Here is a 15,494-nt window from a genome sequence, read left to right on the forward strand (position 1 = left end):
ATCGTTGGTGGATACATCCAGCATGTTCTGCTATGGGCCCTAATATAAGTCAGAGCCCCTCTGAGATCTGGTGGTAAAACACACTTCACCAAGAGAACCTGCTGTAGAGGGAGGCAAAGTGGCTCCCCCAGAGCTGGGAAACAAAGCCAATTCCCCCACATCCCCAGCCCTGTGCTGCAGTTGGGGTGCTGTACCACCCCCTGTGAACTGTGGAGTCATCAAGCACCAAAACTGACCAGGCCAGGTTCTTGCTCTTTTTTTAGCAGAATTCTGCTTCCAAACACCAAGGATCACCAAGAAATCTCTGCTACACAGCCATGCCAAAGATGCTTAAGGTAGTTGTCTCTCATCTACATGGAGTCACAATACTGTAAAACATTTATTGTCATTTTGAGTGGACAAGCCTTCAAGTGATGCAGGGAGTGGAGCACATACGGATCACAAGAGGCACTTTCCAGAGGAAAGCCATCCAGTCAGAGCTGACTTCACTGCTTCTGCTGGTTTAAATCACCTCATTCAATATTCTGTGTTGTCTTATGTAGCATGCAGTTATGTAAATTTATAAATCATACACTAATTAGCACACAATTTCATAAATTTAGTAACAGTGAAAAAGGAGGTTTCTAACCAACCAGGCTGTGCTCTCTCCCCCACAGATAGTGCAAATTCAAACACAGCCTGGAGGTCGTATTTCCGAAAATCTCTGCTGCAACTTTTAGAGTTTAACCCCAGGCTCACAGGCACTTTCAAGCGATATCTCAGGCTCAATTTCTCTGAAGTGCAGCTAAGCCCTTTCCTCTTCTTCCTTAACACCAAACCTCCACAGATCATTGGATCACTGCAAATTTTGTTTTGTTTATTTCTCCCTTATTCAGATTCTTGGTACATTCAGTCTTATATTCTTCTGTCATCTAAGTCACCGTACCTTGCTGGCAATTAAATTCAGTCCATGCCCTGGGTTATACAGTGGTTCTGCACTATTGCCCTCCTTGTGCTCTGGCCTCCTTGTCCAGCTGCTCTAAAGGGGAGCAACTAAGTTAGGTCAAGGTCATTTTTCCTTCTTTCCCTCATTTGCCAAGTATCCCTTGGACAGTGGTTCCCCAATGCAGGAACACGATCTAGAAAAGGGGTGTGGAGTCATAAACCTCTAAGGGAACCTGTGCTTGAAGACATTTCTCACTCCAAGACATAAACACACAATTCTCCTTCATCTGCTTACTATAGTTTAACAACACAGCCCCACCCTCTGGCTCACCTCCACTTCACCTACACCTTTAGTCATCCTTTGGTACAGTTCTCTGCCTTGCATCTTTATCCTTGCTTGCCTTCACCTCATTCTTTCTTCCTTACTCTTTAATTCCACCTTTTTGTCCAAAGCATGGTGCTGGCTCTCCCATTCTCTTCTCTTTTGTGTTTTGAGACCTCTACCCTTCTTCTTGCTGCAAAAGAGGTCTTGCTTCTTCTCATAGCAAGACTGGTGTCCTGGAGAGGAAGAGGAGGCTTAAAATGAGCTCCTCATGTATCTTAGCAAACTGGAGACTCACAGCATACATAATGTGATGATGTGGGAAGTGGAACAAATTGTCAACTGCAGTATTGATGTCTGAGCTGGACAAAAACAAGAAGAAAAGCCAAATAAAAGTCTGGAAGGATAAATGAAACTCCCAGATAATTTATTAGATTAAGACCTCACATACATATATAAATATGTACCCAGGATGGGATTCAACAGCAAGACTGGAGAGGCTAGACATGAAAAAGGTGTGATTACTACAGGTCCATGGTGTGCAAGGTGCACAAAAGCAGTAACTACACAAACAGACATCAAATGTGTGTACAAACATCTGAGGAAGGACAAAAATTGAAGGCCTGAGTGGGAGCCTTAGAAAAGCCACGTCACTCCACAAAGCCTCACGTAAAACACATCCAGATGTGTAGCTGGAGAATATTCACTGGGGACACTCTGGACAAACAGTCCATGGCTGGACTAACTTGGCAGCTCCCAATATAGGAGCTTAAACTTAAAAGGACACTGTCAAGTGATTGCTTTTGCTAGCTTAATTTTTGCATTTCCTCTACTGTTTTAGCAGATGGAAAGCAATTCCCCTCCCAGTCCCAACTACTGATTTTGTCCTTTCCTATTTGACAATCATTGATTTTTTTTTCTAAGGCTATAAATGTTTTAATAACTTCAACTTTGTAGTGCCTCATGGCAAAATATCTTTGCTTGCACTGACTGCTAAACACTATTCCTAATGTACTGCTGATAACTAGAGCAAGAGCCAGCATTATAAAAAATGATTTTCCACAGGGTCTATGAAATTAATAGGTTTTGTTTCTTTGTTCACATCTCACAGAGAATTAAAGCATACAGGTCTTCAGCCATCAGACATTTTAACCATCTTTATTCTAGAAACCTTTGCTTCATGAAGATATGCCTCCCATGTAGCTCTGACTGATGGACAGCACCTTAAGCATAGAGCCCACAAACCTGACAATGTCCTTTCAAAAAAGAGCTACAACCAAAATACAGATTCAAGTCAAAAATCACCTTCAGAACTACAAATTCTTATGGACAAAATGGATCATAAGGAATCCTAAAGTAGTTAAATATTGGCACCCACAAAAGAACCAAAGAAGAGAATGCTCCCACGTAGTGTTCTCGACTGGGTACACAAAGGCACCTTTCAAGAAATAGACATGTATTTTTTGCTGTTTCGAAAGGTCAGTTAGCACTTATTAGAAAAGGCAATTAAAGTTTCAGTCAAACTGGAAAAGAGAAGAGAAGCAATTGGACTGAAATCAGAGAACTGTTTCTTTATAAATGCCAAACCTTAACAAAAAAAACACTAACAAAACTAAAAAACTCCATAAAGAAACCCCAAACTTTAAGATTTATGTGACAGTCATTTCTTCATGGTTATCCCCAGTTTTCCTGCTGGTCTTTGTACATTTTTCTCTTCTTTCTCCTCCTTTTTCCTGCCCTTTTCAAGGGCTGGCTGACTACTCAGCCAGCAGAATGAGAAAACTTACTTCCCCACTCACTATACTCGGTTCAGGGCACTGAATACATCTTTGGGGCTCTTAGCACAAACCTGTGCCTTCACAGGCTCAGGGAGTAGAACGAGCGGGACACTCAACAGCAGATGGACATATTCCAAAGAACTGTAATACGTAACTAAAAGCAGGACAGACCACACAGGGGCTTTCCACAGTAGTAATTTTCTGGTCCAGCAATGCTGCTTCCCTTCTTTAAACTCCTCCAAGCAGCTTTTAAGATTCAGCTGGGATGCACAAAAACGGTATCACCTAATTTGTGATTAAGAACTGGGCCTGAGCGAAGCAGCCCAGAGTAACCTGAGGTTCTTCTTCCCCTTCATCCTCCTTTTGTTTTGTTACCATGAGAGCACAGTGCTGCCAGGGGCAGGTACACCAATGCTCTCATTGTGCTCCCAAGCCTTGTGAGCTCCTTGCAGAACACCAAACACTGCACAGGAGCCAGCGTGAGGGAGGCAGGCAGCAGCCATACCCCAAGGATCAGCACAGCAACTCCCTGCCATTAAGATAAGCAGGGTTGCCTAAAGAGACCATCTGAAAAGTGGTACTGGCCCACGAAGTGGATTTTGGGAGCAAATGGCCTAGAACTTGCCCGCACTGGCTCAATTCTACCTTTCCCTCGCTGCAATTTTACTGTGCAAAATGAGTATTTTAGCCTCATATTTCTAGGAACACATGCCGGTGGCTACTGTTACAATAAAATATGAACACTGCATTGTGGAGAAAATGACCATTAATCCTGTAATCTGCAGTCATTTTTACCAATTCGGCACATTTCTTTAAATAACCAAGTACATGCAGTAGATGGAAGTGCATTTAAATAAACTGAAATAGATACAGCATGAATAATTAAAGCCGGCAGGAAAATGTGCTTCGCGAGCCGCTAGTGGAAATAATTACTGATTTGTCTTATTTACAATGGAGCCTGGATACAGGATCAAAATAGTGCAAGTTAGTGAAAATGTCTTAAGACTGCTCTTATACTACAACTACTATGTATTTCATCTTGAAAAGTACATCAAATAGGTTTTGGACCTCTACAGCGTCTGACTCTGTTCTGCTATTTCAGGGTTAGGTTACTAAGCACATAAACTCTGTCAAATAGCACTGATTTAAAGAGAAATATAATTCAAACGGGTGCCTAGTACATCAACCTGTAACATCATCTATTAACATTATCAGACACTGTAGAGTTGAGCTGACGATATATCCCCTAAAAACTCAGTGTGTTAAATATCAGAATGTTGAAGAAAAAAGTAGATCATAAAAATCAGTGAAAAAGTAATAAAGTGCTTGTACCTTTATAATATGCCAGGTTTTAAACAGACTTGTTTAATTAGAAAATAATCTACTTCGAACATGCTGGTTCTTGAATGTTAGGCAGTTCTTGCAAACTGCTTTAGAGCCAAAAAAATCGATAATGAAATATACTTCCGATATGAGGCTGGCAAAACTGTGACTTCAATCTATTAGAAAATGTTGTAGATTAAAAAAAATTCTATTTTAAATTGATTACTTGGCATATGAAAGGTTTAGAGAAAAAAGCTAACGCTTTTGGATTGGCCTTCCCCAACAATATACTTGCATCATGATTACTAAATCCAAAATGAAACTGGATGATAATTAGCTATGTTTTAGAAGAGGGAAAACAAGCAGTTGTCACTCAAATAATTTAAAAATTGGCTGTAGACCACTGAGTTGTATCAAATGAAGAAAATCTCCTCGAGGAGCCGGCTCTCCTCCATCTCCTCTGCTCTGCTCCTGGAGCTGCCAGGGCTCTGGTGCCATGATGATGACAGCCTGTGGCTCGCACGACGAGGCGTGTGCATTTTGTTCCTGTCGTCAGGTTCTCTGCAGAGGTGTCCCGGGGCAGATATCGGACTCATCGCTTCAACCAGGTCCAGAAGACAGGCTTCGTACCTACAGAGTCACACCAAGAAAACAGAGCTCCATTAAGATCACAGCACCATGTAGGAATTGAATCCAGTCTTCCTGCCTCCATAAATCAGACTAGACCTGCATTTGTCTGATGGGGGCCACCAGCACAGAACAAATTTTGCTGTATGGGCTCCTGTCAGTAATGACAGCACAGAGATAGTGGAAAAGAGGTGAGCAAACCATGGGTGCTCAGGTTATTTTAAGCTGTTTCATCAGCTTTTCCATTTGAGGTGTACAATGTCTTAGTCGCACTCTGGAGACTGAACACAGACCTCAGAGATATGACAGCCAAACACACAGAGCGGGTAAAAGGCAGACCCACACCAGTAATGGTAAAGCAACACACTGCACCTTTTTTTTGAATAGACCTCTACACTTGATTTAGTTTCCCAGGGATTTGAAAACAGCAGGAGACTTTATTACTATTGCCACAAACTGCATGTGCTTCCTGTAAATCTCTATGTACTATATGGAGTCTGTCTGGTGGAAGCACTGAAGGAATAGGATCTAAGCAAGGTAATACAAAGACACCCAGAGAAAAGGCAAAGGTGTAAGCATTACTCAGGCTGTCCTTTAACTGGGAGTACTGATGTGGGGGAAGGTTGCAAGCCAGTGTTATCTGCTAACGCACACTGAATAATGGCAGTTACTTCAGACAGAGACTTCCTATTAATATTCACACGAGACAAGACCTGATCTAAATACCAGCACAGGATTGATCATTACAATATATTTCCTCCTGTCCAATTTTAAATGTCTTAAACAATACCATTTCCAGTGCTTCCCCAGGGAGGCTGTTCTCTGGTGCTATCTAAGTGATAACTAAGAGTGATATCCAAGAGATAGCACTCCAGAGTTTTACCCAAAAGTCTCCTTTGTTCCATCCTGTTGTTAGCACTAATCTGCCTGATGTTCCCAACGCTGAAGTAACTCACACATTCAAAGACTATCAGGCACAGAACATTATTCACAGCACCCAACTGCAAGCTGGTGCTGTGGATTGGATCCATAGGGTCCTTCTCTTGGAAGCAAAAGAGTTAATTCATAGCATGAGAAAACACCTCAAGCTGTTCCGTGCTTTGAGAAAATCTCCTGTTTCTCCTTTCATGACAGTAGGAACATAGAAAGACTAAGCAAATAATACAGCTGGGGTAGTCTGTCAACTCAGATGGGATGAAAAATTCTTAAGAACATTCACATGTGAAAGATTAGCAGTGGCCAAAGTATATCCCAAAGGCAGACAGACCCCACTCATGCAGCAGCAGCAGGCAAAAGGTTTTCCTTCCCTAAACTAGCCATGCCATGCAAAACACTCTTCATTTTCTCCAGCAGCGGGTGCTAAGTCCCATCCGTCCTCAGAAAACTGTCACAGAATCACTTAGGCTGGAAAAGACTGCTAAGATCATCGAGTCCAATCTGTGACCGATCACTGCCCTGTCAACCAGACCATGGCACTCTGTGCCATGTGCAGCAGTTTCCTGAATGCCACCAGGGATGGTGACTCCACCACAGGCTCCCTGGGTAGCCTGTTCCAATTCCTAACATGACAGATGCTTGTCCACAACCAGGTAACTCGCTGTTATGTCTGAGACACAGAACTACTTCCTTGGCTCAAAGGAGTTAACAGTGGTACTCATGGCTTTATACCAGTGTTAATGGTGATCACTGAAGTTATTCTATAAATGTTTTTATTTCCTTCCATTTTTTTTGTTTCTTCTAGTCTGATGGCCACCACCATTTCTAACACAGACTGGCTTGACATTACTGCCTCACAGGACTCTCTCCTCTGTTTGATTATAGATTGTTTTATTTTCCTTCAAATGTACTAGGCTTGCATGTCACTCAATCAAAAACCCAATTTGCAAATTTCTTTTTCACATTTAAAGCTGTGTCTTTCTATTATCTCTCTGTTTAAATCACCCCTAATAGCAAAAAATTAGTAACTCAAACCAAAAAAAAACCCCCAGCTTTTCTTTCAAATGGACCTTGTAAGAGGCTAACCCTAAGCAAACATGATGTCTTTCTGTTACCCCAGCCAAAAAGTTCAGAAGGACATGGAAGTTTTGGGTAGTCAAACGAGACCATTTTAGAGGGGTCTGTAAGTTTGTATTAGCATTCAGAAATACCCTTTAAAAACCGAAGCTTCTTAAAGATATCTCCAACGTAAAATGGAATAAGCTGCACTGATAGTGAGAACTAGCACACAGATATACGAGACTTTTTACACAAAGTTTTGGACTAGACTCTGTATAGATACAGATATATGCTTTGAACCCCCAAAGAAACCCAGTTAACACATAGGCTGGTTTCATTAGCCACACCTAAAAGTTCCTTTTAGATTAATCTAGTCTAGCATACAAATGCTTATCTCCTCTGACGGCAGTGCTATCATAAAATTTCAATTTCTCCAGCAGCCACATTCAATCACAGATTAGGCAGGGGGAAACCAAACCAGCCAGCACGTTTACAGCAAACGTGCAGGCCCTAGATTTCAGCAGTACCTTCGAGTTCATTTCTTCTGCAGGTTTATCTAAGTTTTACAGCATTTCTGCTATCAGGAAGGCTAAATGATTTGGCAGATTACAAGCGCAGCAAATAGCAAAGATTATTTAAAAGACCAGGTGTTGTAAATCAGTCTATTTGACACCACAGTTATATATGCAATAAAGTGAATGAACTCTGCTAACAGAGCACTATCTGATAAAGAGAATGCTCCTTGCAGGTATTTAGTGTTTAATCCCAGGATAATGGTTTGCCCTGGTTTGTCTAGGCAACATCAGACAGCATCTGGCTGGAGGCAACAGAGTAGACCTAGAATGGTTTGAAACTTGCAAAGACAATTTTCTCACCTTTTTTTTGTATCCTAATATTTAAAAGACACAGTCAGAATGCTCAAATCCTGTAATGAAACTTTCTCTAAAAGTAGGATATGTATTCTTTGCATGACTTGAATAAATGCATAAGTAAAAACAGGCTTCATTATTATTTTTATTAATACAACACTTAATGGCTTCAGTGAAGTCAAAGCTGCAGAATCAGGCACTCAGAAGTCAGAACACTTCAGACAGGAAAACTGATCTGGCAAACTTGGCTTATGAATAGTGAATGCTCTTTTAATGCAAACGAACAGCCAAGGGTCCCCTTGTACTGTTCATGCTTCCCAAGGAGAAAAAATTCCCAAAAGTTCTGCGGAAGTACCAGCACTGTACATTAAGCCACATACAGAAACTCCTCACATCTAGATGTTCAACCAAGCAAAGAAATGTTCCATCAGTGCTAGATGCTTACACTCATTTGCTTTGATGGGTTTTGCCCTCTCAACAGAAGGAAAACGACATGGGCAACTGTCCCTTTAAGGATGGTGATAATTCGGTCTGTCCTCACCTTTTTGGTACATTTGCTAGTGTGCTGGAAAGAGCATCTCCGCAACAGACTGGAAAATAATCTTTTTTCTAAGTCTGGCTTTGACACTTTCCCCATGTATACTTTTTCATCTAACTTTCATGAGCTTGAAAGTCTGCATGTTTCATCACGAGAGAGGAAAATTTGTAAGGTCTACGAGTTTGGATTAGAACTCTAACTACTTAGACAGACAAGGTCTGGTGAAAGTAATGATCATAAAGTCTCCAAAAATGCCATCAGGAGATGGAACACAAAGAGCTAGTGTACGAAGCAGGAGGAAGGAAGGGCCATATGGAAGAGGACAGAGATGAGAGCAGAGAGAACAGACCAAGCTAAGACTTGAAGCTCTCTTCCAATGAAGACATTTCACCTTTGCTTTTATTGTAGAACATAAAACTCCAAATACAGCTCAGAAAGCAGCACAGAGATGACCAAACTATCTGAGAGGTTTGAACCACTGGGATCAAGCTGGTATAGCTGGGTCAGTGCAGAACTGTGACCTGGGTGGCTAAATCTATCCTGGTCAGGCATTGCATAGTGCTGAGACAGGATTCCCTTAATCTCCTCTGCACTACTAACACAGGCTGCTGGAAATTTGTCTCCTCAGCCCCTAAAGCCCTTGTGGAAATTTTATTAGAAACTTTCAGCGCCAGCTCTTAATTAAATAAGTATCTAGTGGAGTTTGCAAATTCTTAATGTAAAGGAGTTTTGTAGTCTATCACTAAGGTAACAGGAAACATCATCAACCATTATGATTCAGAACAGATCATTAAACATTCACATTTTAAAAAGGAAAACAGTACAAAAATAAATACAAGATGGCACAAAGCCAAATCCTTCATTTCACAGTATTTGTGTTTCACTGCCTGTGCAGCAGAGTACAGCTCTCTGAACATCTACACGTGCATCTTGCTTTGTCTTGTGTTTCCAAATCAAAAGGGAAGGAAGACTTTCACATTTCTGTGACAAACACACGAATGTGGCTGATGCTCTGGGAACCATAAGAACACTTATTTCCCAGGATGGTTGCTGAGAAATCACCTGAAACCACTTGGTATTCTTTCTAATAAAACCTATGGGGCAATCAGAGCTCAGAGAGTCCCACAGTGTACAGTACCTAAAAAATGGTCAAATTATGCAAGAATGATGCACAGAACTCATAACTGTGCAGGATATTAGAAAGAACAGTGCTCTTGAAGGGAACCACTGAGCATCCTTGCCTCAATTGGCTGAACAATGATGCTTGTGTATTTATTTAGACATTTGGGATACACCATTGAATTTTTAATGTTTTTCTATTTCCCATTGCTAGTAAAATATATTATAATTCTTACACAATGTCCAATTTTTAAACTACACTAATGTATTTTCATATTGTGCAGTCTCATTTAACTAATAATATTATTTGTTCCTTCCTGAAAAAACCAGCACAACCTCAACAAGTTTGATATTTGGAGAAGCAGGAATTTCCCCATGAGGCAAAATAACTAAACTTATTAGAGTCATAAATACTCTGGCAGTAAGATATATGTATATTTCTTTAAACAAGCAGTGTCAGATATTACTTGATCACTATATTAAGAGATATCTTTTCATTTACAGTCTCTGAAAATTTATTCTTCAACCATAAATGTGTACAAAACACATGGAATGTCTCTTTGAAAGGTGATGGCATTTTAACAAAGCATACTGGCAATACGGCTTTGGAGATTAGTAGCTGTATAGGCTTACTTTATTTAACTGTATATACCAGAGGAAATAAAAAGGTTTATTTTTATACTACTGCTTATATTTTCAACATAAAGTTCACAGTGATTTACTAATGTTACATGAATTGCCTCTGAATTACGGTACAGTATTGTGCCTAAGTACAAAGCCTAACACTATTTTGTATTCATAAAACACAGCCTGCCCCTGAGCACTTTACAAATGCTAAATACAGCTAAAAACACATTCAAGGGGTAGGGAACAGACCCATTTTACAGAAAATTAAACAGTTTATTGTTATGATAGAGCAAATATCGAATCCCCTGTTTGACTGGAACAAACAGGGCAAATAAAAGCAGAGAAATAACAGATGCAGATAAGAAGTGGCCTCAGCAGCCAAAACTACCTGAAACCTGAAGACACCACACTAGAGATACAACCTCAGGTTATCTGGAAGAAACACCTGTGACGATGGATTGATTACCCATGCCCAAGTTAATCCAAGCTCCACAGGCAAAGGGAAGAACTCCACTCAAATTAAAGAGTCCTAACCACTCTCTGCCATCTTTATTCTTGCATCCATAATTATTGCATAAGGGATGCTAGATGTATCTCTATGGCTTGTCCTTCCAACATCCATATACCAACCCATTGTCCATAAATTTGACTAATTCCTTTTTCAGCCTGCAGCTTCCACAATGTCCCGTGACAGCCTCCTCAGGAAGTTCATTGTTATCGAAAGACAAACTTTTGTTTTCTGTTTTAACCTCATGTCTTACTAGTGTTGTAAGTGCTTTTTTAAGGATTGACTGCAGTTAGTCTCTCTTACATGGTGGAACCTGGTAAAAAACAGTTCACATTCAACTTACCCATCACCTTCACAATTCTGCAAACCCCGATCATTTCTTATTCAGTCTTTTCCTATCCAAAATCATAGCTTCTTGATCTCTCCTTAAATGGCAGCTGCTTCATCCTGCTGATCAAATTAATTGTCCAGTGCACATTTCCCAGCCTCCACTACATCTTTCTTGAGAAGCAAAGAACCAACCAGAATCAAAATGCAGGTACACCAAGACTTGTGTATCCTCAAGATCTGGGAAGTTCTAGGAAGCTTTGACCTCCACAAATCCTAACCTCCTGCTCTGAGTTCAGTATCACATAGGCATGGTGTTGATGACTCTTCCCTAGGTAAATTACAGTTTCATTCACTGTTTTTTTTTTTTTTATTTTCTTGCTATTGACATGTTCACTGGACCACGTGAAAGAACCAACAAATTTATTAGGTCACCCAGGAGATTTTCCTGTTCACTTCTTACTCCAGCTCCCCGGTGAAGAACCAGCTCAGTGGGTTCCTGTGGGACCCCAGTGCTGACTTTTCTTCATCATGATAAATGAATATTAAGTCACTTTGCCTGCTATCATTTAATCATCAGAAACTTGATTTCTTTGACAACTTTTGGTGTGGAACCTTGGCAAAGTCCTTTTGAAAATCCAAACACATAATGTCCACTAGATCAGGATCCAGAGGTCTGAGCTGGTACCTCCTATTCTTTCTTCTCCCCTCCCTGCTCTATGAATATAATCCAGGTTTTAACCAGCCTGCTATTTGGCCCAGCAAACTTGAGATGAATATGTCAATGAACATGAGAGGCTGATTGGGAAGGAAGTGAAAGCTGAGAAAGAAAAGTTGACTTTGCAGTCATTTCCTGAAAGGCCACAAGTCAGGATAGGGGACCCTGAACTCCAGTGTGAACTCCATCTTCAGTGACCAAACCACACCCTGGGGGGATAATTCCCATGTACTGAGTGTCAAGACACCAAAACAGAAAAAAGGAACACAAGGGCAATTCTTGAGGCCGAAACATCACAAGAACGAACAAGATTTAAGTCGAGAATCAGAAACAAAGGGATTGTGACAGCCTGAGATTCCCATTTTACTTTCAGGCAGGCTGGGACTCAGAGTAGATACTTCACTGTGGGATACAGAAGGAGGCAAATTCAACAGTGCTTTACTGTATTTAAACCAACGTATTTCTCACCTGTAACAGGTCTGTATTTTCCAAGAGCATCTCAAAGTTTCTTAATTCTTAAAGAAAAAGATCAGACTGCAGAATATTTCAAAGCAATTAAAAAAAGATCTGAGCCTTTTATTTAAAATATATCACACAACGTAAAACAGAATATATTTATACAGTGTCCTCAGCAAGAGCCTCCCGAAGTGCTGCAAAACACACACCCAGTAATAGAGAGCTTACAGTATCAGAGACTTTTAGAGAGCTCTCCGAGGCAGAATTCACAGAATCATAACCTAGAGAAGGAAAAGACTTATTAGATCATCCAGCCCTCTCCCTGCTGACAGAACTGTTCCCTACAGTGTGCTTCCTCACATTTGCTGCTAACAATCAGCCTCTCTCTGCTCTCCTTGGGAAGCCATTGCACAGCTAAATATATCTCATGCTATCATTACCATTATTACTTATTTATGGGCCACGGTATAACCTAAAGGGCCTTGATCAGGATCAAGGGGACCAACTCTACTACCACTTGTAAGAGCAGTCCTCTCTCCAAAAGAGCACACAGTCAAAATAGATAAGCCAAAGCCCAATGGGAAATATATAACATACCATTAAAGAGAACAGAGTAGTATGGGAAGTGCCACAAATGTTCCATGAATTTTTTCTTCAGAGTTTGGTAGGAGGAAAAGGTATGTGTCACGAATAAGAACATGTTTCTGATAGTCAGCGAGAGATAAATAAAGTGGATTTTCTTCCTCCCAGCTTCACCCTATTAGTTGTGGCTAAAGATCTGGCATGGTACTAAGAAATTAGTCTTCTTTTTTGGTGCAAATACACCGTAAGTATTTGAACAATATTACACTTCTCTGTTCTGCTCCTGTCTCAGTCAACATTTATCTGAGCCACACGTATTTTAATCTTCTCTCATAAATCAATACCTCTAGCATAGCAACAGATTTTGCCACTCTCCTTCCATCTTTGACAATTTTTTTCCAGTAAGCAATCACCCAGAAATAAGCACCATATCCCCTGGAGGGGTTACACTGAAACAGAGAGGAGATCAGCTCCCTCCAGCACTCACGCAATGCTTCTCTGTACACGCTCAGACTTTCTGCTGCTGCTTCCTTGCTCCACAGGTCCCTCTCTTAAGTGTATATGATGCAAAGCAGTGTATCAACACATCACCATGTACTGCAAGATCTACAACACTGATGAATTCAATGCCTCGTTTTCCAGGGTTATTCACAATTATCACTAAATCTTGTGGAAAATGGCATCAGAGATTACAGCTTTTGCACAGGAGAATTTGGAGAGAGGCATCAGAATTGAGTAACAGTATCACACCTTTGCTAACCAAAATGTGCTGTGCTTGGCAGTGCTGAGGGACAAGCCTCCCTCCCCAGCGTGATAAAAAGTAGGAAAGAGTTAAAGATGACTTAGTCTTGAAAGGGGCTGAGCACTGTTGTTTTGCCCCTGGCCCTTTGCATACCAAGCAGAGCCAGTGCACTAAAGGACAACAGGTCTACGAATGGCATCTCAGAAAACTTGAGCCCTAAGGCAGGCCTGATAAAGAGATACTTCTTCCCCAGCTTTCACCCTCGCTTCACCTGTGATCGCATCCAACCAGCTGTCATTACCAAAATAAGAGTTGCTGCTGCTCTCAATCCTCCTTGCTACACAAACAGGCCATTCTCACTTACCTGCTGGTAAGAGACCAACACCTGCTTTCCTCACCTTTCCACACTCCCATCTCAATGCTCCCAGTCTTCAGTTATCCTACCTCTTTGCTCCTGGTACTTCAGCCTTTTCTATTATTTCCTCATCGGCCCTTCACTCATACCCTGCTAGCCTGTTACCAATCTGTCAAACACAATTCAAAGGGCCTCTTTATTGTTTTTGTCTCTGTGTGTTTTTAGTAGCTAAATTATAAATAAATAACTGAACTCCAAGAACAAGAAACACCACAGATCATTTCTTTTAAGGTATGGCTGCGGGCTGCAGCAGAATTGGCATAACTGAGCTTGTAATAATTCTGGAAAGGGGAGGGTGAACAAAGACATGAGTGCTGGGAAGTAAAGAAACCTTTTAAATCAGATCTGCCACTGACAGAAGAATAATTTAGAATGAAGTTTTTGTATAAAAGAGAGAAATTACAGAACCAGGGAACTACCATGGAGTTTAACAACCACCTTCCGCAATCACTCTGTTTGTATTGTCCTTCTCTCCCCTCCCACACACCCGTTTCTCTCTCATCAAGTCTGAAAGCTCTTCAGATCAGAAAATGAACCTCGGTATATGTACAGCACCTGGGGCCCTGATTCTGCTGTGATATTACATAATAACTTTGCACTTCAGAGCACGCTTAGCTTTTATTCCCTTTAAGCACTCTGTCATCACAGCATATCTTCAGTAAGATCTTCACCCTTTATTGTTCTGGGCCAAAACTAAGCTGTCATCATCTTTTCTGCCATACCTCATCCCCCTACATCTCCTGCCTTAACTGCCTTTCTTCTCAATTTTTTGCTCTTACAAGTTTGTCCCCAAGCACCTTTCCCCTCAAAGCAAACTCTAATTCAATGAATCATATTAAAAATTGTGCTTTTTCTTTTATAATGTACTAAAGCCTCTGACAAAGGGTTGCATATGTATGTCACAGTGCAACTCAGCATTTCCTCTCTGCCAGTCTTGGTGTTGCTCCTAAGTTTTGATTTCTTTTCCATGTTTCATCTCTTCTTCCCAGCATGCTTTCAGCAAAATTGGGACAACCTTATACCCTAAAACTCTGTGGGTATTAAATAAGTACAAAACAATTTTAAGGGGCATGGCTTAGGGGGAAAAGAACCCCACTACATACAGCTTGCAAAGTCTATAACCATTTACATGGATTAGCAACCTGTCTTTTTCACAAGCTCAGTCCAAAGTCCCAGCCTGCCAGCTAATAAATCAACTTTGTACAGTTGTACAGTCACTGGGAGATCTGCATAGTTTTAGGTCAAGCACTTATAACCATTTTATGATTCCAAAGCTTCTTACCTTGTCATTTAGTTACTGAACTGTGAGTTTTCATTGACTTTCTAACCATTGTGGCAAGAACTGCAACTAGCTGTGCAAGATTTAAAACCTCATTGAGCAGAGGAGCAAAATCAGGCTGCAGTAGTTTTAAGTATATATTGGAGTGGAATCATGACCCTATGGAAGCCAGTGGAAGTTCTGCCACCACTTCACTGGGGTTGGCTTTCTTCCCTGCCTGCTTCCATTTGTTGTATTGGGGTGTATTGGGGTGCAAGCTCTCTATTCCACACCCTGGAAATAAGATGCCTCAGTGAATGCTTGGAAATAGTTTATTTTACCTTTTTTTTTTTCCTCTCTCTATCC

At 40.9% G+C, this 15,494-nt stretch overlaps 1 protein-coding gene across 4 annotated transcripts in view; it reads right to left on the minus strand.

Moving 5' to 3' along the window:
- Positions 1 to 1,656: 1,656 nt before the first annotated feature.
- The window catches only part of KIAA1328 (KIAA1328 ortholog), a 172,174-nt gene continuing 158,336 nt past the window's right edge, over positions 1,657 to 15,494 (minus strand). For all 4 annotated transcript variants that reach the window (XM_029962160.1, XM_029962159.1, XM_018078819.1 and 1 more), the window contains one exon: positions 1,657 to 4,977. In XM_029962160.1, the coding sequence (XP_029818020.1) occupies positions 4,761 to 4,977 (217 nt within the window). In that variant the 3' untranslated portion in view covers positions 1,657 to 4,760. The remainder of the gene's footprint in view (positions 4,978 to 15,494) is intronic.

This window comes from Manacus vitellinus, unplaced genomic scaffold (assembly GCF_001715985.3).
Source record: "Manacus vitellinus isolate BGI_N305 unplaced genomic scaffold, ASM171598v3 scaffold_42_pilon, whole genome shotgun sequence".
In the NCBI taxonomy this organism is placed as follows: Eukaryota; Metazoa; Chordata; class Aves; order Passeriformes; family Pipridae; genus Manacus; species Manacus vitellinus.